Source organism: Asterias rubens, chromosome 2 (assembly GCF_902459465.1).
Source record: "Asterias rubens chromosome 2, eAstRub1.3, whole genome shotgun sequence".
Taxonomy (NCBI): domain Eukaryota; kingdom Metazoa; phylum Echinodermata; class Asteroidea; order Forcipulatida; family Asteriidae; genus Asterias; species Asterias rubens.
Genome location: NC_047063.1, coordinates 20,022,972 through 20,050,965, shown reverse-complemented (window position 1 = coordinate 20,050,965; position 27,994 = coordinate 20,022,972). Strand labels below are relative to the sequence as shown.

General features: G+C 38.8%; 1 protein-coding gene across 2 annotated transcripts; it reads right to left on the bottom strand.

Annotated features, from left to right (window-relative positions):
• Nucleotides 1–648: 648 nt before the first annotated feature.
• LOC117306869 (histone lysine demethylase PHF8-like) lies at nt 649–27,994 on the bottom strand. Of its 2 annotated transcripts, XM_033791428.1 has the most exons (21): nt 27,797–27,994; nt 24,018–24,103; nt 22,344–22,402; nt 21,170–21,389; nt 20,315–20,456; nt 19,395–19,593; nt 17,591–17,753; nt 16,702–16,789; nt 16,253–16,359; nt 15,635–15,729; nt 13,581–13,607; nt 11,540–11,629; nt 10,406–10,750; nt 9,830–9,990; nt 8,756–8,988; nt 8,018–8,166; nt 6,804–6,910; nt 5,878–6,074; nt 5,097–5,305; nt 4,068–4,293; nt 649–3,483 (listed from the first exon to the last, which is right to left on the bottom strand). In XM_033791428.1, the coding sequence occupies exons 1-21, from the start codon at nt 27,901–27,903 to the stop codon at nt 3,395–3,397; spliced, it is 3,099 nt and encodes a 1,032-aa protein (XP_033647319.1). In that variant the 5' UTR covers nt 27,904–27,994; the 3' UTR covers nt 649–3,394. The 2 variants fall into 2 exon arrangements, with proteins under 2 accessions (XP_033647319.1, XP_033647320.1); XM_033791429.1 differs by lacking the exon at nt 13,581–13,607.

Sequence of the window (27,994 nt, the reverse complement as noted above, 5' to 3'; positions counted from 1 at the left end):
ACTCTATGTTTAATAAACCAGTGATGCGGATAACTACTTAATCTCCGTATCCAATCAAGTTTCCTGGAAAAACATTCCACATAATTACTATTCTAGCGGGACGACAGATAATAATAATAATGACGTCTTTTACAGCGCCGGTATCCACAAAAAAAATGCTCATGGCGCTTGCTCCAATAAAAATATTCCCCTTAGTTGTTCTCCAGCAATGCAAAAAAACAAGAACAAATTCCAAAGTCTAGTGAATGTTCTTGAAATGTCTTTGAAAAAGATGGGTCTTCAGGGAATTGATTTGAAAGTGTCTATTGTCTGGATTTGGGAAATACTTGAGGGAATAAGCCTCTGTTGACAAGCCTGGCATTGATAGCGGACACACACACAGTAGGCCTAAATCATAATAAACATATTTGACTAGCCTATATAGGCCTAGGACCATCGCAATTCGAATTAAAAACAAGACATCTGGTTGAAAAACTCCAAGCTTGTTCCATCAAAGGCACTCTCCCATCACCTACATAACCGTACTATTCCTGTACTTTTAATAAACGGACATTCCACAGTTTTGGCGTACTTGATCAAACTGGGGGCAGGGGTAATCAAATAAACAACAAATCAGAAAACTTAAAGTTTATTTCAATAAAAGTTTATTTTTATCGATATCATTAAAGAATCTCTGCAAAGATATAATTTTAGGCAGACTTGGATACTTTTCCCCTCCGCAAGTTTTATGTACAAAAACAATAATTATGTACACTGTACACAGGATTTAATGAGAATCATCAGACATTAAAATCAAATTTTGTTGTTTATATTGTTTAAAAAAACAAAAATAACCAGCACCAATCATCGCTGCTGTGTCCATCCCCATGAGCAGTTCCTACACCTTGGTCAAAGCAAGATTTATCAGTGCTTAGCAGATTTTTGTGTTTACATGTTTTATAGTTTATGAAATGGGGCATGGAAATTAACTGAGCATTAAAAATGTTGGTTAAACAGAAAGGCCAAGTTACCGGTACCAGCCAAAACAGTACGTCTTGTATACTTTTTGTGAATGGTTCAAAGCAGTAATTTCAATATTAAAGAAAGTGATAACATAAAAACTTAGGGTTACCGCCAACATAGAGCTAAGATCGCTCAGTTGTACAGCGTCGTCTTGTTAAACCGGAGGTCATTGGTGCAAATCCTGCACTAGTCAATTCAAAACTCAAAATAAAAAGCTATAATTTAAAATGGTACTCTGCATTTCAGTGGGAATTTATGCTTAAGGGCACAAAAAAAAACAGCTTCAAAGTTCAGATTTTACACAGAAAGCTTCAACCAGCCAAAGTGAGTAACAGATTTGAGTGGGAGTCACAATAAATTGCTTGGTCATGAAAATCTGGAATAAAGACAAATTGCAGGCCAAAACATCACCAAAGAATAAAACCCATAGAGCTCAACTGGATTAAAATTCAATCGTTCACTTTTGACCAATCAAGTCATTGCACCGGACATTCATCAATAAAAACTCACAAATGGCTCATTGCGCACACATCTTGAAATATTTACTTGCACTTGACCAATTATTTTGATGGAAAAGGGTTCTGCATTATATGACAGTAGGAAGTAAACAATATAGACAAAATTCATTCACTGGAAGATAGATACCGCTCCCTTAAGTATTAAATGATAACGGGAAACATTGAAGGCAACCAACTTACGGAAACCAACAATAGGGAGGATGTTTAAAGGCCAGGGCATAAATTTATAGAGCCGTTGGAAATACTGCCCAACAAATATCTGCTAAGCAAAAATAAGCCAGAAACCAGTCGAAAATTGTATTTCTAGTAAGCACAACGATTTTTTGCTTGGCTAATACGTGTGCTTTATCACCAGTTTGAAATTTGGCCCAGTGACTTTTGTTTTATGTAATGAGCACCTATATCGGTTACCTGTGTTTTGACACCCCAATGACACATCAAACTTAGTTTATTTTCTTAGCCTTAAACCTAACACCAACCCTAAACCTAGTGAATAAATCTCACATAGTTGTCGGAACATAGGGGATGACAGAATATAGAGCAGTCACCCCTATTAAGAGAGAACCGTACATTTTTATTTGAACATTTCAAGGGGATCCATGGCAGTGACAAAGAGCTTTAAGGGAACTTCCTTTGTGAAGTATATACCTTTTTCATGGAGCAAACCCTACCTCAACAAATCAAAAATTTTCTCGAAAAATATACAACAATTACCAGTGACGTGATTTTCCTTTAAACTGACCAAAAATACAACTGTTCTGAAACCAAAGAAACTCATTGACTGGTGGAACAAATCTGTAATACACAATGTACGCAAGAAGCTCTTTCAAAGACGACTCCATTTCACTTCACATGTACCAAATTTATACAAAATCTACAGCTGTACACAACAGAGGTATCATTTACAAAATGACTGAAAACTTTAACAATTTTCTCTTATGCGTCAGAGACTTCCCCCTGCAGTTAATAAATTAGGACGACCCAAAAAGGTCTTCTGTATTTACAGTATTTTGGAAAAGGTTTAGGAAACTGCCTGCGTTGTGTGAACCCAACAAGAATGTGATCCTACTGGAGTGATTTGAACATAGACTAAAAACACACATTGTGTTTTGTTGGAAGCTTAACAATAATTCAAACACTCAAATGGAACTAAAAACACATTTTGAAAAGTAAACGCAATTAGTTTCAATAAAACGAAAAGCCCTTTAGACTGTGTTCTGTACCCCATCCCTCCAATGGCAGTGTAGACTTTTGATAAATACGAGTTTATACTTTTGTTCTATTGCAGGAAGACGTTTTTAAAAATGTTAAGTAATTTTTTTAATTGTTCAAATGTTTACTGGGCTACTCATATTTCTAATACAGCCAATCATCTTGGTCGTTGAGGTTACTAGATCCATGTCCAAAATTGTAGCTGTGGCTGTTGCCAAACGTCAGAAATGTAGCCATCAGGGGCCCTACCCTCAATCCCCAATGAAAACATCCAGATACATGTAGTGCCCCAACAAAACAAAACATGGTACCCTCTTCAGTTGAACCCCCCCCCCAAAAAAAAAAAAAAAACCATCCTATCACTACTGCCATTTGGTTTTGAGTACATTCCACAAGTTCAGGAGTAAAGGGCCGTATCTACTGGTGAAATGGAAAACATGGAATTGACAAATTAAAAAATATATCCAAAAACACAAAATGTCTCAAACACAACCGAGGACAAAAACAACTTTACTTTAATTGGATCAGGAGGTCAAAACGTCACAAATTAACAACAGAAATATGACTGATTTCCAAACACACAAAAAATGCACAAAAATACAGAGTGACAAAAATAACTTCACAGAGATAGGGGTGAGAGGTCAATCTTTCAGACACCGTGGTCACATGATAAATCTGCCTCCCTTCTTCAGCTTGAGAATCTTACTGAGTCTCTGCTTAGCCGTCGCCATTCCCTTCTTTGGTTTCTTCACTGTGGCAGAAAAGAAGAAGAAGAAAAAAAATTATAATAAATAAATAAAATAAAAAACTCCATGGGGTAGAAAGAACATATTTTTGTTTACCCTTACACCGATGTGTATTAAGCAGAGGTCGATCTTTATCAACGATTCAAACACTAAACAACATCAATTAAATCATTGCGGTACCCGCTCCAAACACAAAGGATTCAAATTGCCTCTAGCCATCGGGCTTGCTCGGTGGTCTAGTGGTAAGACATCTTGGGTGCGTTCCACTCGCGCAAACGTATCGCAGCTGTTCGCACAAACGTTGTTTATGTTTGGAACGAGCAATGCCAGTATGGCGGCGCCCTGAAATGAGGATGGAGACACTCGTTCCACTGGAAATTGTTGGCGAACGTGTACATAACGTTGGCAACATTTGGGAAAGGGGAACACACCCCTGCTCGAGCAATGCAAAGGTCGTGGGTTCGAATCTCACCTGATGGATTTGCCTGTAGATTTTTCTTCTACAGAACTCGGGAAAGTACTGACAACCCATTGGTGTAAGGGTAAAATCAAATTACAAGAAAAGCCGTGACAACCATCAAGTACTCACATCCTTTTGAAGGGTCTGCCATCTTTGGGGTATTGCTTAATACTGAGGTTGGAGCACTCTGTGTTAGATCCAGGAGATCATTCTCTGATTTCATATGCAGTGGACCCAGTGATTGTGACAGCACGCTGGTAGATGGTTCATCATCGTCATCAAAGTCATACGGGTCGGGTGACTTCGGTTGAGGAGCTAGAGGTTTCCGCCTGATGTATTGTCTCTTTGGTCTCGGCTGTTGGGTGATTAGGGATAAATGACATGAACAGTTAACACGTCTAATAGTCAACACTTTTTGTTATTCAAGTTAGTACAATTAAACATGCACTTTAAGTAAAGACAAAATTATCAGAACCAAAAAGCAGTTTGGAAGACAGGGAAAATCTGAGGGGAGGGGGGAGCGGATAGTTGTTAATAATTACCCTGAAAAATGTTCCGATTAAAGTTTGTATTATCTTTATAAGCTTTATTACAATCGTTTCACAGAATAAACAAATCCACAAATTGTAAAACAAAGAGTACCTTAACGCTACTGAACTTATGCCTCTAAAATGTGTATGGTTGGCGTGAGCTAACCAACCCTTAAAATGCGGCTACCTTTTACTTTCAAATGAAGGGAAAAGACATGAACAGTTCCACACAAATTTACTGTAAAAAAGGATTAAACTATGATCCTGACCTTAACCATTACTTAAACTTAAAACCAAATTTGTGTTTATCATTTTTAAATATTCATTTTGATGCATGTTAACAACACCGCTGCATTGCACATGTCTGAGAGACCAAAAGAAGAAGAAAATTAAGCATATTTAAATAACTTCAATATTTAAAACCATGGACTTTAAGATATCCAATGGAAGCGCCTTTTGAAAAATGAAAACATCCTTGCCCTCTCAAAGATGAAATTCTAGATCTGAAAAGTACTTCAACAAATCACAAATCTGACCTCGGTATTACCCAAACATTTGGAGGTCAGTTAGGTGAAATATATTTTTTTTTATGGCCTTCATGAGTATCATCTCTACTTCTACAACCTACCTTTGTGGCAAGTCTTGCAGCTGCATCAGCGAGGCCCGTCTCGATGTTAGGTCTCTTGGCGTTATCCCTCGAGGGAACCCGGGCACGGGGTGTCAGGCTACACACCTTAGCCTTAGGGTTCCAAGGGGCGTCTTTGGGTAACTTCTTGGGGTTCTTACTGCGTGACTTGAAGAGAGGACCATCTCCATCATCATCAAGGGAGGGATAAACTAAAATGTTTAGGAGAAAAGGAAAGAGGGTTTAACAATCTAGAAGCTGGGGTTGGGGGTTCCAAACCCACCTGAGATCTCTGTGATTTTTTCCCACAGGAATAAGAAAGCACTGAGTAATCACTGCTTATCCCATATTGGAGTATAAGAAATACTTACACAGAACGGTATATACTCCAAAAAATAATGAACACAAAAACTTACTTGGCGAAAAGCACTTGCAGCTGTTGATAGTTTAAACTGTTTTGAGAAAGGATTTCCTTTGAAGTGATATGGTTAGGATAATTGTTCCCCTAAACATTGAATCTGAGAATGAATTGTTCCTCAGATTTCTGAGGTCTGTTGTCTGTTCGCAAAAGATGCTGCCTGAGATGTGGCTTGTACTCGATGTCACCTCAAATCTAAACTTCCAGTTCAAATTGACTAAAAATCAGACCTAGCATCATTAAGTTTACCTCCAGAAGTTCTTCCAAACCACAGACCCCAACCCCTACTAGGTTGCTCCAATCATTCAAGCAAAGTCTTCAGTATAGATTATGATGGATATTAGGGTGAAGATTGGAGACACTTACTATATTTGGCATCTTGGAAGCAGTTAGGTAGATCCTCCTCAGCCTCAGCCGAGGAGTTCTCTCTTTTCCTCTTGCTACCCGGCTGAACAAACGGCGACGATGAAGACTGTCTATTAAGGGCAAGATTGGAAGTTGGCATGGAGATGGACAACATGCCCTGGATTGCATCCTGGGTACCTGGAGAAGCTGGCTGATGCCTGGTAGCAGATTTAGGAGTGGAGACAAAAACAAAAAACAAATATGTTAATGGTGAAAAGGAGAACTCCACCCCAATGTTTCCCAACTATGCATCTTGAAAGATTCTAATATTCAATAGATTGCGTCCAATACGCATTATCAATCGCCATGCTCCATGCACCATTTCTAAAAATGATGAGTTTGTATGGAATATAAAATTTAACAAATATTTACAAAATTTTGTGATTTTAAAGACAGGTGTCGGTTGTGAAAACAATGAGGATATACATGTATCTGGTTTTGAGTGATAAATGCACTGTGCCCGCCTGCAAAATGATAATGTTCTTTGCACAGCTGTGTCATCATACAAAACCTGTGCAGCTGAATGGTTTGAAGTAGTTTGGTAACTCACTGGAAGACAATACTAAAAGTGAAAGGGTTGAAGTCTAACTATAATGTTGATAAGAGCTCATATTTAATACTACTCCAGCTTGTCCTGTGAGCTACTAAGAACTGTGCAACCTACTTCTTCCTTTTCAGTTTTTTTTACAATCATGGTTTTTGTTTTGGAGTGTGTCAATGTAACTTCATTTGACCATTAAACTGGTTGTGATCACTACCATTTATATATCAGAAAGATACATTTATGACAACACAAGTCAAATATCGGGGCTACTGAAACTTCCTGTGGCAAAGCACAATCTACATGCCCGGTGGGCGACTTTACAAAAATCCTTGATTGTTCTTACTTGAGTTCTGCCTCGATATCAGCCAGACTGATTGTAGGCAGTGGTCTTGACTGATCCCATTGGCTCGCCTGTAATAGGGCATCCATGTTGTTGAAGGGTGATGATTGCTAATAGGGTGTGAATCAGATTAAAGAATCAATGTTTTAAAATCATCTAGAAAGGATCTTTCAAATTGAGTACTTTCCTTTTAATCATATTCAACAAGTTATCAAATAGCATTCTTTTGATACGGATGATCCTTCAGTGTGTGCCCAGGACAGAAATCAGCCTTAAGACAAAAAATAGACAGACACTGGACTAGACTGATTTGTATAATTCCATAAGGAAAACTAATAACAAGCATTATTTAAACAACAAGATGATAACAGAGATGTATAAACAATTACAGAGAAGATAACCAAAACAAAAAGAAACATTTACGGAGAGAAAGCGTTGACACGCATTGATTAAAGGCCCTGGACACTATTGGTAAAATATTTGCAAAAAAACTTACTTGGTAACGAGCAACGGAGAGCTGTGGATAGTATAAAACATTATGAGATACGGCTCCCTCTGAAGTAACATAGTTTTCTTTAAAGAGGTAATTTCCCACTCAATTAGGCCAAAAGCCTTTTATTAGGCATCTGAAAGCACACAGAGTTCTGCAACAAGGGTGTTTTTCATTCATTATTCTCTTGCAAATTAGATGACCAATTGTGTCAAAATTTTCACAGGTTTGCTATTTTATGCATGTTAGATACACCAAGTGAGAACACCGGTCTTTGACAATTACCAAACACGACACTATTGGTAATTGTCAAAGACTAGTCTTCTCAATAGGTGTATCTCAACATATGCACAAATAACAAACCTGTGAAAATTCGAGCTCAATTGGTTGCCGAAGTTGCGCGATAAAAATGAAAGAAAAAAACACCCTTGTCACACAAAGTTGTGTGCTTTCAGGTGCTTGATTTTGAGACCTCAAATTCTAAACCTGAGGTTTCGAAATCAAAAACGTTGAAAATTACTTCTTTCTCAAAAACTACATTACTTCAGAGGGAGCCGTTTCTCACAATGGGTTACACAATCAACAGCTGCTCATTACTCGTTACCAAGTAAGGTTTTATGCTAATAATTATTTTGAGTAATTACCAATAGTGTGCAGTGCCTTTAAGAATGATTCTTTTGTAGGTATGGAGTAAGGATTCTAAACAAGAAGATGAATTGGTACATACTCTTGGGCTTCTATCAGATGGAAGAACGTCTCCAGATTCAGAGTCTGAATCGGAACTAGAACCCATCCCTTTGGCACGCTGTGATGTGTTCTGGGTAGAGCTGTCCTGTGAAGAGGAGGACCCAATGGGTAGAACAGGCTTGCCGTTGACTGAAAGAAAAAAGGTGGGAAATGTATTTGAAGTGAATGGAGTTGAAAGAGTAAATTAATCCTCATCATCTAGGATGCAACAAAAACACCACACAACCAAACTTTGTGGTGTGTTGTGGCAGAGCAGTTCAATGCATTGGACACACACTCTGGTGGTTAAGTAGTCAGGGTGTGGGTTTGACTCCCAGTCATGAAAATTGTGTCCTTGGGCAAGACAGGTTAACTATAATTGCTTCTCTTAAATGGGTACCTGTGAGGGCAGAGATGGTTCTTGTGATTGATTTAGCTGTGCTACATACTTGGCAGCACTCGCTGTATTAAGGAGGGAAATGAATGGCCAAGTGACTAGGGGTAATAATGTTGAAGCACAATGAGCGCAACTGAGTGACAGATTTTAACGATATCCTTTCAACATTCTTACTCTCAAAATATGGTTTAAAAGTGTCACAAACCATCATTTAGTATAAAAATACTTTCTGTGTAATTACAACTGTATTCAAGCCTGCAGTAATCATCAAAGTCTGCTAACCTCCGTAATTGTATTCTGGAGGGTTTGGGACCGCCAAGAATAACGGCAGTCAATACTTACATGATAGTTTAAGTTTCAATGGAGCTTTAGACGTCAGCATCTCTCTACTCCTCAGCAGACCTTGTGGCATCATCTTGTCCCTGATTGACGTCGCATCATCATCATCCACGATGATGTCTTCTCCCTCGCTGATATCTTGGCTCGATGAATGTCTCAGGCTGCTGTTCCCAGCTTTGAAGAGAGGCTGGAAACCATCCCGCTGGCTACCATCATGGAGCGGTGATCCTCCTCTACTGTTAGGTTAAAAGAGTATATTAGTTTCTGTACTTTTGTTGTTGATAAAAACTCCAAACTGCATATGACATGACACACTCATATAGCACCCTCAATGTTAAGTGTGTATTATTTGGTACATTTGCCCCCTTTAAGGCACTAGAGACTATAGCGTAAAACCAACATGGTAACAAGCAATGGAGAGCTGTTGATAGTATAAAACATTGTGAGAAAAGGCTCCCTCTGGAGTAATGTTGTTTTTGAAAAAGGTAATTTTCTCACTCAAATAATACTATACTTCAGCTGAAGCCTTTCAGTATGCATCTGAAAAGCACACAAAGCAATGTAACAAGTTGTTATTTCTTTCATTATTCTCTTGCAAATGCGCTGACCAATTGAGCCCACATTTTTACAGTTTTTTATATATAAAAACATATTTGGATATGTTGGGATACACCAATCAGGATACTGGTCTTTGCTTATAACCTATCGTCTCCAGTGCCTTTAATCACATTATTTTTCTGATTTTCCAACGGCAAAACAATTGGCAATCAGACAATTCATTCATTCAGTCGATGCGGAGCATCGGATGATGGCCCTCCAAACACGTTGGTCCTCCATTGCTGTACGTAGCTCTTCCCGACGCAGTCCAGAGTCCCGGCACAAGGTGTCCACATAGGTGGTTTGTGGTCTACCTCGGGAACAGTGACCTTGAGTAGGGGCCCAAAGCACAAGCTTGCTCGCTGCCAGCTCATCATGTCTGAGACAGTGACCTGCTAGTCTCAATAGACAATAATCAGACACTAGAAGGAAGAATATCATTGCTGTAAATGGAAGCAGCCATCACACATCGAACCTTACCTGATGATCTTTCCGTTGGACAAGACGATTTTCAACCTCTTGGAAATACTCTTACTCTTCTCGTCTTCACTTTCAGTTCCCGATGTATCCCCAAGACTCTTCTTGGGAAAAACCATCTTCAGAGACGGCTTGTGATTACTGGATTCTGCACTGTAGGGTTGCTGTCAACACATAATAACAATAGGAATAAGGATCAAATAGTTGGTAAGACACTGCTCTACAATTGCAAAGTCGTGGGTTCGAATCCCACCCGAGTAATATGCTTGTGATTTTTTTTCACAGAGCTCCAGAAAATACAGTGCTGACACACATCGGTGTACATATATGGATAAAACCAAAATTAATGATAAATAATGACACCACATATATTGTTCGCTTTTCACTGTAAACATGTTCAATAATGAATTTTAAAAAATACATGAACCACTAATGTTCGCACCATAATAAGTAATAACACTAGCTTTTTTTTACAACGATAATGTTTCAAAGTAACTTTAAAAGCTGTGAAAATGTTCGGGCAAGAAACACACACAAAATCATTATAAAGTTAAAAAAAATAAAAGTTACCGTGCTCACATTTTTCATTAGAGGATGTGAGATAAGTGCAGGTAACCTCTGATCCGCCTTCCCTTGGTTCCTGTCTGAGTCTCCCTCTGTCGACCCAGACACTGACTTGGACGAGGAACCAGATGCACCTTTTTTCTTCTTCTTGGTCTTCTTGGACTTTCCATTATTCTCCTTTTGAAGAGCTGTTCGGCTCGATGTACTTCCTTTCCTCTTTTTGTCCTTGTCCTTTGTGGACTTTGAGAGGCTGGATTTCTTGTCGGATGAGACCTTCTTGGATTTGAGATCTTTGCCCTTCTTGTCTTTCTTGTTCTTCTTGTGTTTGCCTTTATTTTTAAGCTTCACTGTGGGTGGTTTCTGCAGGTACACACAAGAGAAAGAAATAATTAAGTTATGCTCTTCATTTGATCAAGACAGTTGTTAAAAAGTGCCAAAATGCAAGACATATGGCTGTTTGAGAGACAATCTGTTGGGTAGAAACTTGACGCTGTTATTGCATTAAGATTCTTCACGATCTCCACCTGGGGCAGATATTTTACAAAGATATAGATTCGTCTTCTCTGGAGTTCAATCTTCCTAACTTGAGATGGGACCTAAGAATGATCTCTTGTAGGTTCAATCTTACGGCTGGGACTCACCCTAGATCCTACCATCCATCCGAAGTTAGGAAGAGTTTTGTGAAATCGACCCCTGATTTGCCAACGCAGCGCCAACAGAGCTGCCGAAATTTGCACACCAATCAGGGAGATAAGCAAAATTAACATTCAACATAATAGGGAAAAGGTTTCCATAAAAGAGATTTTCAAATTTCTTCATCAGAAAATGAAAAGATCGGTTGATTTTGAGCGACTTTTTTGCAGAATCAAGGAGGGACCCACCTTTGCGCCAGGACTAAGGGGTACCTTGTTTGATAATTCAGAGATATGGAACATTTTAGATTTTCACAATGTGTCAAAAAGATGTGAATGGAATTTTGTACAAAATGCATCTTTGACAAGACAGTATCTCCCTACAACACCAGCTGGTGTGACTGGAATTTCAAGGAGTTCAATGAAGCTAACTCCATTCCCTAAGCCTTGGCCTTTGTGCCTCTTACAAGTCTTTGTGAAGAGAACCTTCTAGACCTGAAGTTGATCGGTGTCTTACCTCAAGGATTTTGATTTCTTTGTTGAGATCCTTAAGGAGCTGTGAGTGCTGTATGCTCTCAGGTATCTCCTGCTGGTGAACCTTTAAGTTCTGAAAGACAGATTGTTGTAAAAGATTTTGATGAGTCTGGTTGTAATGGAGAATAATATTGTGTCCTGAATTGTGACATGATTTCACTGAATGAATGTCTACTCCGCACAAACTTCATCCACTCATTATCAGGGATCCTGAATTGCACTCAGTCAGTTATTCTTTAAAAGATTAGTAATTTGACTTGGCTTCTGCAAAGACTAAGGTCTTCTCATAACGAAAGAATCTGTCATAAATACGGTACCTGAACAAAAAATAACTGTCCACCGTGTCAATCATATTGTCACAAACAAATCAAATGCAGACTTAACATTTACCATCTTCACTGGATGAGTTACAAATAATAACAAAAATAATAAATAAACACATATTTTCACATAGTTTGTTAACAAATCCAGAGTGGAGAATTGAAGGGTCACAGAAATGAGGGGTTCTGTACATAAAATTAAATGAAATAAAGAGGTTTCTTCACTTTCTTATAAAAACATCACAAGTGAATAAGACAACCACCAGACACCAATTACACTTTTGAGTGAACTGGCAAGGTGAAATACAAGGGTCAATCTTATAACCGTTATTGTAAACATGTGAAGTGTGACAGACATGTACGACAGATACACAAGTGATACAATACTTTCAATCACACAAGTGTAAGTGGAATATGGGGGGAAAATGACGCGTCTGCATTCAATATCCAACGAGGTTGTGTATGGGAAACAGTTGCACTATGTATTGCCGTTTTCCAGTGACGCACAATTTTAATCAACACATATAGTGCTTGTGATGGTTCATGCAGGGCAGTGCATAGACCAATATGACTTGGTAAAGTGCTATGAGAAAAAAGGTGGTGAAAAACACCACAAGGCATTGAGTTTTACCTCCACAATAAATACTTGGAGTAAACATTCACCATGATAATTCCTTTACACACCCTCATCAATATTGTGCACAAGTTTATTTCACTTCTTCAAATGAAACTGTATTTTTCTATTTATCGAAATGATAGAAGTAGATGCTTTCATCAAAGTAAAGGAAAACTTTGTAAACAAAGTAAAGGCTCAAATAGTCTCTTTGCAAAGGTCGCAATTAATGAGATCAATTATTGGAAAACGTGCCGGTGTCTGAGCACCACGCTTATCTCTCAGCCAATGACAGGTCTTACTTTGACTGCAGAGAGTGCGCTGTTTGAGCTTGTGACATCATAGGGTTTGTGCTTGAGGCAGTGTTGTGGTGATTTGACAAATACAGGCCTGATATTTCAAGGAAATATTGCAGGCAGATGCCCCTGGTCATTGCCTTTGTGCCCCTTGAAATGTTACGTACAAATGTTTAAGCCCCTCAATAGAAGTGCCCTTTACTAACAGGAAAAACCGCCTTGCCCTTAAAGATTTAAGCATCTGACCTGTAATAAAACACCTCATCTGGGCATTTTTTATGCCAGCATGAATAGTAATTCTAATGAGGAAAACAAACTGAATTTCTATGGAAAATAAAATCATGAATCCAATCAAAATCTGACCCATACGAAACTGACATCAACACCACATGCTCCACAAAACCGTTAACAGTTTTTCTCAACTCAGTGCACACTTTACAAGATGTCAACAAATTAACTTCTTTGAAATCTTAAACGTTAGACCAAAACTTTTACCATAGGAAAAACCACTGCATGCATTCACAAGATATACTTGACGATGATTTGTGATGAGAATAATTCTGAAGGCAACAGAGTTAATTATTTAATATTCATCTGTCATCATGCACACACCAATATATGCCACTTCTTGTTTCAATAGACCCCCTACATAGGTCGCCATCGCTCCTGTCAAACAATGGAAAGGTGTACGCGCTACGCACAACCCTTAGCTAAGGTCTTCCTCTGACCTTAACGAGGGCGCTGTTTGATATTGTGGCGTCATATGCAAGGGGTCTATAATTCCAAGGCACTTACGGGTAAGTCACCCTTATATCTCTGTTGCTATGGAATCCAACAAAGACAGAGAAAGACAAATGTGTTAGTAGAAATTGAAAAGAATCGTCCCTCCATACGACCTATATCCCTATCAATAAAAGAAGCAAGTTCTCTCATCAGTGTATTCATTTTGTGTATATTGTTTAAAGACACTGGACACTATTGGTAATTGTCAAAGACCAGTCTTCACACTTGGTGTATCTCAACATATGCATAAAATAACAAACCTGTGAAAATTTGAGCTCAGTTGGTCGTCGAAGTTGCGAGATAATAATGAAAGAAAAATCACCTTGTCACACGAAGTTGTGTGCTTTCAGATGCTTGATTTCAAGACCTCAAATTCTAAATCTGAGGTCTCGAAATCAAATTCGTGGAAAATTACTTCTTTCTCGAAAACTACTCCGTTTTATACTGTCAACCTCTCCCCGTTACTCGTTACCAATTAAGGTTTTATGTTAATAATCATTTTGTGTAATCACCAATAGTGTCCACTGCCTTTAATAACTGTGATCTCTGTTTCAATCAGTGATGTATGCACATAAGGAGACCAGCTGTCGAATTTCACAAAACTCTTCCGAACTAGGATTAGTCTTAGGACTTAGGACGAGTCCCAACCCTGCACAGTAACATGCAGACCTTAAGATAAACCCTAAGTTAGGACGACTTACTCGTCCCAACTCGAGATAAGACGAGTCCTAACTCTTTGTGAAATCGGCGGCAGGGGCTTTTGCCAAACCTCAGCTTAGGCTCCGTCTCTGTCCCCAGGCTCCATTTGGTGCTGGAAACACTTGATACAAACTTCACAGTCAACAAAATTTATGTCAAAGCACAAGCCGGAGTGGGATCCCAAACCAAGGTTTGAAAAAGGCACAATGACTCGATTTTAGCAATATTGTTTGTGTCAATATTGCCATAGTGACTTGAAATATGACTAAGAAAGATCGAGCAATAAACCACAAGTTGGAATGCTACAGATTCTACTTGGATTAGCTCTTCAGTCTAGTAAAAAATTTTAAAGAAATCCCTTCTCCGGTCTTGACAACATCTGGGCCCTGTTTCATGGCTCTGCCTACAGCACCCTGTAAAGCACATACTTCTATGAGCCGAGACAGGACTTCATGGTGACTCGTTAAAGTTTAGTGATATTCAACCAAACAAAAGGAGGTTTTTAGGATTTGAGGCATTGCATGGTGAGGTATCAATATGTATTTGGTTTGCGGTAACACCATATGTTTATCTACTGGCCAGGTAGAGTTTGTCCTTAGAGAACTGTCTTTCGTTATTCTACTACCGCGGAGTAGATATATTTAAAAGGAGGTTTCTTTCCCTTTTTTTTATACCATAAGATGTTTTTATATAGGACTTTTGTAAATGGTTAACACATGCAGAAAAAGTGGCTCAAAATCTCACATTCTATCAAAATATTGTTATCTAAAAAGAATGAGGTTTATGCACAAGAAGCAATAAGGTTGCTAGTGATCATCAGCATATCTCCAGTAAATGAGCACAATAAATCCCAAGTCAATCTTAAAGGCATGTCACACCAGGCACATTACAGGCAACTACTTCCAGGCAATCTTCAAGAAAGACAAAAACCATTCCCATGTTTTGTTGTATTTTCTCTGGGATAGCTCAAAACTGTAAGAAAATCATATAATGTGCTACCCAAATGTTCCTTCTTTTGCATGCAGTGTTAGAGTGCAGTTGGTTGCCTCCAAGTTGCCTGTAAACAAGGGCCTAAAGCCTGGTTCATACTTCCTGCGAATGTGAATGCTATACTAATCACAAATTTGCAACAAATAATTCGCATCAGTTGACTTGTTCTCAACTCCTTTCGAAACATTCGTTGCACAAACAGCCATGTGATGTCAAAATTCACTTCGCATTCTCATTCGCAGGAAATATGAACCAGGCAAAGTTTACTAAATTTTGCAAAGTGGCAAAAAGAGGAGCTGGGGGTCAATAGGGTTAATTGTTAATGTTCTTCATCTTTTGAGTGACAATATTTAAGATTTGAGAAACAATGTTTGTACCTCTCTCTTCCTTGTCCAGTTCTTGAGAGCTTCACTGAGTGCTTTAGCTCCTAGTATAAGATATGGTGCAGGCTTCTTAGAGTCCTCATTGTAGTCTGAGAGAAAAAACAAAGACAAACAAAATTATCACATCTTGTACAATAAAAACTCCCAATCAGACAAAAGATTACTGTAACTTGTTTCAAATCTTTCAAAAAAGAGAGAAAAAACCAAAGGATAAGAAACAATTGGTCAGAAAATAAACCGGGAGGGGTGGGAGATGAGTTGTGACTTTGCATGGGGTCAATATCACACTGGGAAGTTTTCCTGGGAAATTTGGTTGACTTTTTCACACTTAAATTGCAAACCCTGAATAAATGCCTTTTGATAGTGTCATTTTCTTGGGGATTAGCTACCTGCTTGGGAGTAGGGTTAAGCAAGATAATCTAAGCTTTGCATAATAGTTATTCATTTGCTTTGAGTGAAATGAACGCAGGGATGGGGTTGAGTTAAAATTCCTTAGGAATCCTGAAGTTTGCCTTCCCTTGAATTGATTCAGTATTGTCTTTCAAAAACTTGCTGAACCTAACTGACTGTGAAACATACAACCTAAACATGCCAGACTTCAATTTTCCATACCTTTGAAAATTTCAAAAAGATGTTTTGCAGCAAACCACATCGTCGTCTCAAACCAAGGAAACTGAAATCTAGACGGTGTTTGTAACCTTCTCTCTAGGTTGTAGATCCTAAACAATCAACAACAACGAAACAACAATTTAAAGTCACTGTGTTACTTATTGTAAACAAGGAGGGAGTAACACTTAATTATATTACTTATAACAGATTTGTGGTTTATTTGGCGACTCTGCCCAGAAAGGTATTTGGCTCTCAGTCATTGTGATCTGCGCAACATCGGTTGTGATGATATGACGTAATTGTTCTAACTATTACTGCAATAGAGTATTGGGCTCAGTTTAGGCCTTGTTTCAAAATGGAAGATTTTAAAAGAAAAAGAAAATTTCTACGGAATTAATATTTAAAAAATTCAGTTAAATGGTATCCTGTAATTATGTAAGCAGAGTACTTACTGAATTTGTAACGGAATATTAAAACTATGTAGAAAATTGCCACCAAATACAAGAGAGTCCACCGGCGTTAAAACTGCATGAATCCAACCTGAGTAAAAGAGGAAACGAAAAGGTACAATTTCATTCTGGAGTAAAACTTTAACTTTTAAGTATCAGAAATATCACTTTTATACAATATAACCCACTGTGGTAGCCTGCTGTTATAACAATGCTAGCCAGTTATATTGTGTGGTGAATGCATCTACACAGTATATAGTCAAGTTACAGTCTGACCAATATTTTGAATGTAGTATGATATCATGTGGTGAATGCATCCATAAAGTACACAATCGACCCTCCTACTGTCTGACCATTCAATGTCATACACTGCATCTATTCAGTACAAACAAGTATATAGTTTGATTTGTGCACTGATGTTCCATCATAAAAAACAACATGCATTTGAATGGTCTTGAATGGTGAATCGACTATAAAAAGTTATACTACGAGTAGGGTAGTTAAGCCACCAAAAAATTTCCCACATGAGGAAGCAAGAATAAGAATTGAGCTTTACAAAATCCCATTCCGACGTAAGTTCTATCCACAAAATTATCCCATCGATAACATACACAAAGTATTACTTCAAAAGCAAGCCCCATTAAGTCTGGCTTTGGTAGTGACACAGGTGAGCTGTGACGCAATGGGTAGATTATGTTCTTTTGAGAATTTGTCTTGCTATATATCCTACTGCCACCGAGCAGATTTTTTAGAATTCAGGGGACTTCTCTACTACCACGGAGTAAGTTTTCAGAGTTTGGGGGACCTGCTTATTAACTACCTAGGCAGAAGGTAGGAAATCTGCACGGACTGCTACTTAGCAGGAGACCTTAGCACTGAGTACTAGATTTACCTGTAGGAATGAGAAGTGTATGACCTTGTTTGACAATACACTTATAGCAACAGTCCACCCTGTCCCCAAGGAAGACTTCACTCTGGCGTTGAGACGAGTTCCACTCTTCGTATTTCTTCAGATTCTCCGGTGTCGGTTTGATCATGAAGAACACTTTCTCTCCCTACCACAAAAAAAACATGAAAGATAAAATAATAAAATGCTTACAGAAGCTGAACTGTGCCATAAGTCATACATTGTTTGAAGCTAGTGCTGGGCGAATAGTGAAATTTTGATATTCGGATGCCGCTGGCCAGCTATCCGAAATTCACCGGATATTCGAATAGTTTTTTTGCGCCGCTAGAGGGCGCTATTTAAAAAAAAAATATTTGTTTGCCGCTAGAGGGCGCTGTTTGTTTGTGAATGAGATCTTATGGGCGGATTGATATTAGTTTTAGACAGTGTCACTCGGTTCATTCATAAAAATAACCGGATCTAATTTAAAGATGGCGATTTGCTTTTTCTTTTGATCGTGATTGACTCTACGTGAAGGAAAACTTTTGTAATCTTTGAACAAATTACGTCAGAAATGTCATTGTTTTAACTCTTCACGGAGGTGAGCATAATTAAATACTTAATTTATGCTGTTTTATGCTGTCTTAATAGAAGTTTCATAAGGATTCAGACAAAACATTCCTATCAGTTGTAGCCCGACGTCCGTGGATATTCGGATATTAAAAAATATCCGGTTACTTGGTTGTAATTACAGGACTATCCGGTTTATAAATAGGTATTCGCGCCCATTGCGGATATCCGGTTTAAAAAAAAAGGCATTCGCGGTTACGGATAGGAAAACCTATTCGCCATTAACCGGATATTCAAATAAATTGGCCAGGCCTATTTGAAGCCGTGCCCTTTTTTCCTTTAACCATTATACTAAGATTCTTCTTCATTTTAACAAACAACCAAGGTCATCTTGTAACTCAACAGAAACTGATGGTTAATGAATATGGTGCCTGAGCCATGTAAAGCACAATCAGTTAATACTTGTGCAGTCATCAGTCCAACAGAATCAAACAAAACATGCAGTTGAATTTTGAAGGGTTGAGAATTAAGGGTAGACACTTGAAGGTTGGGAGTGTTTAAGGTGTCTTTTTAACAGATAAAATATTGTAACTTCATTTTTTCTCATTCAATCTTTTTGTACTTTTCTCTAGTAGGTACTTGTTTACATAGCAACTTTTTTGACAGCTCTTCAGAAATCTAGAATAACTAATCCTTCAATTCTTTTCACTCCTAACATCTGTCCTTTCAACATGATCCACATAGTTTTATTAGAAACACTGCCACCTGCAAAATGAAATCATGTGGTAAATGGATCTTAAAGCCCAGTTCATACTACCTGTAAATGCGAATGCGAATGCAAGGCCAATTTGAACGAATAATGTGCATCAGTTGACTTGTGCTCAATTCTTGTGAAACATTCACTGCGAAAATATCCATATGACATCAAAATTCGTTTCGCATTTGCAGGAAGTATGAACCAGGCTTTAGACTAGTGTTTCTGTGCACAGCTGTGCCAACATATAAAAAACCTGTGCGGTTGAATGGTTTCAAAGGGTCCTTCAACTCAATGGAAATGTCACTATGGAGCCTTAGCTCGTTCTTTGTCTGAGGGGTAGACAGATAACAAGCTATGTCGGTGTCCTCAAGAGTGATGCTGGTGAAGAGACCACAACAGAGGTGTCTGCCTGCATATGGAACAGAGAAGATTGGATTCGTCTAAGGATGTCCCACCTGTTGGCAACATAACTAAGTTACTTACCCTTAACACGTGGTACCAGACCGACGTTCCCCCAAAGTCAGCATGGAAGTCTGTGTAGCTGTCCTTGACGCCCATCAAGCAATACTTGGATACCTCTGGCTTCCCATAATGGCAATCCTCAGGGAGCTGTTCAGGCCAGATGTTGTCCACCCAGCTGATGTCTCGGACTATCGACGGAGCTTGAACCAGATTGGAGAGTCTGAGAGAATGGAGGGGACATAAATAAGTAGGATTTGAACCTTTTACTCTGTATGTACAAAGGAGCAAAGGCGCTAAGAAACAGGCTGATTATGGCCCTTTTCAAAACCCCGGTTTCGGCTTTGGATTCAGCTTGAGCGCATATGCCCAAAGTATTTGTGCAATTGTCAAAACAACCGGCAAGGCCAAGCTAGCCTGAGCCGAATCCAAAGCCAAATCCAGACGTTTCGAAAAGGGCCTATGTCTCTTTAAGATTTAAGCCAAAGTAATAAGCTGTATAAGAAAGCACAAATTAAAACTGAAGGTAGAGTCCATACCATGCCTCAAAAAAAAATCATAAAAATGGTCATGTCAACAACATACATTATGTACACAACCCTGGCAGCTGAATGGTTTCAGGTGATTTTCAACTCACTAGCAAGTGTTATATGGAGAGTAGCTCACCATGCAATGCCTCAATATGAGAGTAGCTTACAAAAGATGTTTTCTCTCTCCCACTGTTATACTTATTTCTTGACCACAAAGACAAGCTAGATGAATTTTACTTACACTTTTTTATATTATTTTTTATTCCTTAGCAACAAAGAAAGTACAAATACAACAAATCACAGAAAAAGCATCAAACAAAATCAAACACAAGAAAACCTACGACAGGAGACAAACAAAGGGACCAAAGACTAGACAATAGGGCCTACCAACTATAAATCTAAAATTGTACTTACTTGGTACCAGAGAACTCTAAGCTGATAACATTAAGGACTTTATCCCTATTGGGACTGTTGTAGTATTCTACCCACTGTCTCATTGGCATCTTACACTCATTCTGACGAGGGACGTCTATTGCATCAATATCTTTCATTGAACCTATCAAGATAACATACACAAATAAGTTTCTGCGGGACTCCCAAAGCAACACAGTCCTTAAAATAAATAATAAGCATCAAGATCAAACAGAACCTTTAGTTAGAGCTCTAACTAATTAGAGAAAGTAACACACCACTTTGTATAAAAATGACACACAAATTATGAAGAGGAATGTGAACAGAATAATGTGTTAATGCATCAATTACACAAGTGAGTTATGAGAGATTTCTTAAAGGCTGCTAGTGAGATAGAGTTTTGGATGTCAGATATTCTTCATAAATCTTTCATTTTCATGCAGTAATTCAGCTTTATTTAATACCTCAAATTAATTCTTAGTTAAGAATGAAAAGTTATGGTATATTTTCTGGATGGTGTTTTGTCTTTGTACCCATACATGTACATGTTTTCTATGTAAGTCAGTGTTGTGATTGTCTGTTGGTGTGTTTGTTTGTTTGTTCGTTTTTTGTCTGTCCGTAGGTACTGGATCAAAAGCCTTGCTTCACCCTATGCCTATATGTTGTCCTGTCTGTCATTATTTACTCAACTTCCGTGTAAATTGTTATTGTCTTTACTACATCTGTGGTTTGCCATTATTTATTCATTATCATGTATATTAACTTTAATGATGTACACAAATGTAACTTTATGGCAACATTGAAATAAATGTATTGAAATCAAATACACAAATAAGGATTTTTCAAACAACAACTTACCGACGTATTTTTCCACATCGGCCACTGTGAATGAATGTGGAGGTACATGCAACCCAAGGCCCTCCTTGCTCTCAACCAGTATAGGTTGCATGAAACCGTGTTTCTCAAAGTAAGATTCTGTCAGTTCAGAGCCGTGTAATCTTAGGAGGATGTCGTCTCCCTCAGAGAACGTCCGGTTCTTAAGACCCTTGATGAAGATGAGTGTGCCAGACTGAACGGCCTGAAAGGGAAAGGGAACAAAATTAACTCTAAAATAGGCTGAGGGGAGTGGGATGGGGATGCAGAGGTGCTGGTTTATGTTCATATTTAATAGATATTAACTGGTGTTTTGTGATTATTTTGTTTCTATTGTTATTTTATTTCTCTCCACAAGTTCAATAAAAACTACAAATAAAAGATATGGAGAAGGCAAGACTGAGAAGGAAAATGTAAATTTTGTTATGAGTTCGTATCCCACCCATGTGATTTGCCTGTTTTATTTTTTACAGAGCTCGGGGAAAGTACCGAGTATACAGTGCGTAATACACATCTGTCTAACGCTAAAAAAATTTAACTATATTAAGGCATATTGAGAGCCCAAAAGGTCTTTGGTGTCCTTAACCATAAATTAGGAACCTTGTTCTTTTGTCCAATATGCCGAGGAAAAGGTCTAAAACTGGGGTCTAAATTTCATGGGGTATCATTGTTGAAATAATGACATGTCTACCCCTTAAGTATTTTAAGAGTGGAGAGAACACAAGTTTAAATTTAGATACAAGTCTGAAATGTCTCTGCCCTGTTCCTACCAAAAGTGAAACCAACTTGGACAGCCTGTTTTTAAATTTTGATTGCCCTGGATGTATTTCCAGACCCTGTGATCAAGTTCTAAATCCCGGCAATGTTTCTAAGATTGAAGACTAGGAAATGCATGAAATAGAAAGTTTCTTTTAAAAATTATAATTATTTTATTCTGCTTTCATTCATCATGCACACTTTGAATAACACAACATGGTACTTGAGCTATGTTGTACTTTACTAAACAAGCCTGCGAGTCCAGTCACATGTTGAACAAACTATTGGTTGGTTTCAGACCCTTCTCGAAAAAAAATACAACTATTGGAAAAACTGCTACTGGGACGGTAGAACAGTGGGCACTCTATTCAGTTTCCTGTCTGATACATGTTTGTAATCGTACCTTACTGTGGTTGCTTTCCTCTGTGTAATCATGTCGGTGCCAGTTACGTCTCTTTTTTACTAGAATGAAACAAACAAAGAACATGTTAATAATAGTTTAACAAAGACTGCACTATGAACTGACTCATAACATAAAATCAAAGCCTGTAATATCATTGCCTTGGTGCCTGTTCATGCCTGAAGATTGTTCCAATAGAAATGCCGATGTTCTTCTTGAGGTGCCCTAAGTTACTAATGAAAAACTTGCCTTGCTCTCACATGAATGAAGTACCAGGCCTAACAAATTTTAATTGTAATTAAAATGTATAAGGCGCTATTCCATCACTTGAGATCATAGCGCACTAGAAAGAAATTAACTTGGAAAAAGGTAAGTTTAAGGACTTTACGAAAAGCAGATAGAGTATTAGATTCCCTAATGGCAGTTGGGAGATTGTTCCAAATCATGGGCCCAGCCACACTGAAAGCCTTCCGACCTAGAACTTTGTTTGCTCGGGGAACATTCAAGCGAGTGATGTCAAGTGTGGACCAAAGAAATCGTGGAAGAGTGTAATGTGACAGTAAAGTGGTAATATAATGAGGTGTAGTTTTGTTAAAGCATTTAAAAACGAGAAGAGCAATCTTAAAATGGATTCGTTCTCTAATTGGTAGCCAATGAAGTTCCCTAAGTGATGGGGTAATATGTTCTCTCAAGGGTGTGGAACATATTAAACGAGCTGCCGTATTTTGTAATCTTTGAACTCCAATTCATTTGTCCAATTCATATGAAGTTGCACCAAATAAAAGGAGATTACCATAGTCAATACGAGAGAGGACTAAAGCTCTGACAACATGATACAACAGGTACCGTTTGATTCTCCTTAAGTTACGTAATTGAAAATAATTACAAATTGATATACTCAGAGGTATGTCTGTAAACAAGTAATTGATTATAATTTAAAACTTTAGCAGTACAGAGTAGGTTTTGTGAGAGTTCATTCTCATGAATATGTTTTTAACTATTTTTTTTTCTTTCTTTTTTCGAGTTTCTTTGCAAAATGATGCTGATATGAAGGGCAAATGCCTAGTCAAAGCAAAGGTGTAAGTAATACACAAAATTAATCATTTGGGAGCCTAAAATAATCTTGACTCATTGCTGAGAAGCTGAATTGTGAAGGACCCAACTACGTGTTCGAGCTGCAGGCATACAAGGGCGCATTTGGCAGGACACTTTGTACCTTTGCCACTTCGTACCCTGGACACTTTGTACCTTTTCGTACCTTTTCGAGGTACGAAGTGACTTTGGACACTTCGTACCGTGGACACTTCGTACCTTCTTACAAGACACTTCTCGTACCTTCTCACGAGTCACTTCGAACCTTCTCACGATACACTTCCTACTTCCGAACATTAAATTATTGAGGAATACACATTTTAATGAAGGTACGAAGTGACTCGGCTGAAGGTACGAAGTGACTCAGCTGATGGTCACTTCGTACCCCGCCCACGGTACGAAGTGACCAATTTGGTTACGGTACGAAGTGTCCCGAAGGTACGAAGTGTCCAGGGTACGAAATGGCAAAGGTACGAAGTCCGACATCCATATAATCTTGGGAGTGCAGCCAGAAATCCAACATATTTTGTTCTGGGTGAGAAGCCCCCCCCCCCCCCCCCCCATAGGCGGACAAAATACACTTACAAATGAGAGGTCCTTGTTTATCTTCACAGTTAGGGCAATGATATTCCTCTATGTCAGCAGACTGGTCTTCTCTGACTCCAACACAACTAAAAATAAAAAGTTTGTGATCACATGTCAAAAACAACCCTGGTTTATAAAGTTTACTATACAAAACAGGTGTGATTTATGCTTGTAAAATAAATACATATGCAGGAATGATCAAAGCAACCACAAAAAAAAGCCAAAATCTTAATTGCAAATATTAAATTAAACTTACTTTCATAAAAACTAAAAAAGAAATTTAAACAGAACAGATATCCCCCACAGATTTGCTATCACCCTCTCAAACTGTGATCTGGTAAGCTTTTGTCCTTTTCTTCAAAATATTTTCTCAATTGTGTTTTGGGAGTTATCTGGTTGTCTGGTTATTCATTAGAGACAGAGTTAGACATTGACTGTTGAGGATTAACTAAGTTCATGTTCCTAGAACTTGTGTCATGGTTTTTGAAAGTGGTAAAAATTAAGCAAATCTGTTGACTAGACCATTTCGCCCTTTACATTCGAGTTTGGCTCGTTAACCCTCCGGCTTCGCCGTCAGGGTTACGCTATCGTAGCCCCATAAATCAGTCCAATCTACTATGTATCCTTGGCCCCAGCATGTCTGATATCAAAATTTTTCGCTTTTTTGAAAAACCATCTGCAACGATCTGCATCATGAAACTTACTGATCTAATGCTTCAGTTGCAGATAGCCCTACACTGGGAATTGTTCATATATGTATCACAGGTTTGAGTAAAAATCAAATGAATTTTGAGTGTGACAACTTGCATTTTTTCGAATTGCACACGGTATCATAATCAGTCTGGTTCCTTCAGTTTTCCGTACCGTTCATGATAAGTGGTTGAGGGAACCCAACTAATTATGAAACCGTGCTCAATTAAAAAAAAAAGCAAGTTGTCAAGATCGTTGAGAAAATTCACACTCAAAATTCATTTGATTTTTACTCAAAACGTGTGATACATATTTGAACAATTCTAAGTGTAGGGCTATCTCAGTATCTGCAACTTCTGTAGATAGATCGGTAAGTTTTCCTTATATGCAGATCGTTGCAGGTGGCTTTTTAAAAAAAACGAAAGATTTTGATATCAGACGTGCTGGGGCCAAGGATATGGAGTGGATTTTCTACTCGGTACTCACTTTTTTTTCCCTGCCGCATCGCTCGTCTTTTGACTTCTCATTATGCAGCCTACTAAATGTAGATCGACGAACTGCCAAGACGCGGCCGAGTCAGACTAAACCATTCTGTGAGAGGGGTGTGACAAACCCGTGCGGCAGTGCGTGGGCGCTTTATGTGTGAACCGCGGGTTTTATTGTAAACAAACAGCGCACGCACTGCCACACGGGTTTGAACACCCCTTTCACAGAATGGTTTAGTCCAACTCGGTGGTGGCTTGGCAGTTCGGCAAGTAGGCTGGTGTACAGCGCTTGGGTGGTTGAGTGACCAAAAGATAAAGCGTTGAGCATTATTGAGAAGTCAAAAGACGGTCCTACTACTTGCCGTCAACTCGCCGACTTGCTGTCAACTCGCCGTCAACTCATTTTCGCGCCGTCAACTCATTAAATTTACATGAAAAATCTATAAAAAGGGGGCACGGCAGTGTTAAGTCTGGGCTAAACTACATATTTCTCATGGTTTTCGGTACAAATTCATTCACAAAAACGGCTTTGTGTTGATAAAAAAAAAGTACCAATCATTGACATCTTGGGCCAAGACTAATCATTGTGAAAAAGCAAGATGGCGGTCGACAGTTTTTTCGGCTTCCAGAATTATTTTTCACGAGAAAAAAACTCAATTTTTATTCCGAAATATGACCTAAAACTTACGCGAATGCTCTTTGAGCTGATACTTTACAGTTCTATGCTTCTTTTGTGGATTTTAAATGTATATTGGAGGAGTTGACGGCGAGTTGACGGCGCAAGTGAGTTGACGGCAAGTTGACGGCAAGTAGTAGGACCCGTCAAAAGACGTGCGATGTGGCAGGGGAAAAAAAGTGAGTACCAAGTAGAAAATTGCCTTTTTTTGAAGAAATTATTGAACGTAACTCTACAAAAGGGAAATACAAGCATTATGAATGTATATTGAGTAGGATGGGGAATGCTTTAGGTGTACAGCACACAGGAAACTTCAGTTCTGGCTGGCTAACACCCGGGACGGTCACAAAACTTTCACCCATCAACGCTGATTTGAAAAACGTATAGCGTTAAAAAAGCCCTAAATATGTGACCCCTATAAAAAAAGGCTCACAGGGGAGCCTTATAGTTTCTAGAAGTAGGGCTAACGTTATCGCGACATCCTAAAAATACAATTCCTATCTAGACTTAGTTGCGATAATCATAACCCTCCATCCTCCCGACGGTCGGAGACCGGAGGGTTACGACACAAGACTGATATTATCGGTGTAACTAGCAGTTTTGACCAGTTTTTGCCAGACTCGTGATCAGATTCGTCCTTTTTTTCCACTTTCCAAAATCATGACAGACATTCTAAACACATGGAGTTGATCTTTATTGTATGACAACGTCATCTGGAACCCTTAAAACTACATCATGAAAATATTTGGCAGAAAAAACGACAAAAACTTACCAAAAGACTGACCGAATATATCCATAATCCATAGCGGGACCAACTAGTGATTTTGATGTCGCACTTGCTTGGCAACAACCAATCAGCGTGACCCAACCATCGATGTCGTATGCGTATCGGCCATTCCAGCTTGCAAACTCACCGCACTGTGTGTGTAAGCACCGATCCCCCGCACCGAGTGCGCAGCATGCAGGCATGTACATGTACATGTATTGTGTACACTTGCACACACACACACAACGTCAGGGTGTGTTTGGCCATGTGGGGGTATGGAGTAGCACACGGTACTTACTTACGAGCTATATAGTTTGTGCACGCACGATGTTCACACAGTACATGTACATGTACATGTACATGCCTGCATGCTGCGCACTCGGTGCGGGGGATCAGTGCTTACACACACAGGCGGTGAGTTTGCAAGCTGGAATGGCCGATACGCATACAACATCGATGGTTGGGTCACGCTGATTGGTTGTTGCCAAGCAAGTGCGACGTTCAAAATCACTAGTTGGTCCCGCTATGGATTATGGATATATTCGGTCAGTCTTTTGGTAAGTTTTTGTCGTTTTTTTCTGCCAAATATTTTCATGATGTTGTTTTAAGGGTTCCAGATGACGTTGTCATACAATAAAGATCAACTCCATGTGTTTAGAATGTCTGTCATGATTTTGGAAAGTGGAAAAAAAGGACGAATCTGATCACGAGTCTGGCAAAAACTGGTCAAAACTGCTAGTTACACCGATAATATCAGTCTTGTGTCGTAACCCTCCGGTCTCCGACCGTCGGGAGGATGGAGGGTTACGATTATCGCAACTAATCTAGACTATGCTATTCATCACATGTATTCCGGACTATTTTCATGTGGACAAATTCCTAAAGACATCGGGGGGAGGGGGGGGGGCTCTACATTAGCTTATCTTTAGCTGTCTGCCACAGTAACCAGAACCACCGTCTCCTCCCCTGTGTGTGTGTCCATGATTCAAGCATGGAGCTATGAATGATTCAAGTATTGAAGTAAGTTCAAACAAGTAACTTCTATCGTACTTCAAAATGGAATTTCAAATGCAATAAACAACCAATTTGAAAGTCATGTCTCTTCCAAATTTATGGTTCGAATGACCTAATATCTGTCCCACATCCTGGTAAAACTTCTCACCTTCCATGGAACCAATCCTGGCATGTGTCACATTCTATCATAAACCGTGCGGCGTCGTAAGGTTGTCTACAAATGCAATACACGGGAGCTCGAATTGTCGACGCCATTTTGCTGAAAGAAGATCGAAGTGCATGCTGGGATGTTATGTGAGGTCGACGTCCTCACACATACGGTGGCCCCTGTAGAACATCAAAAAGC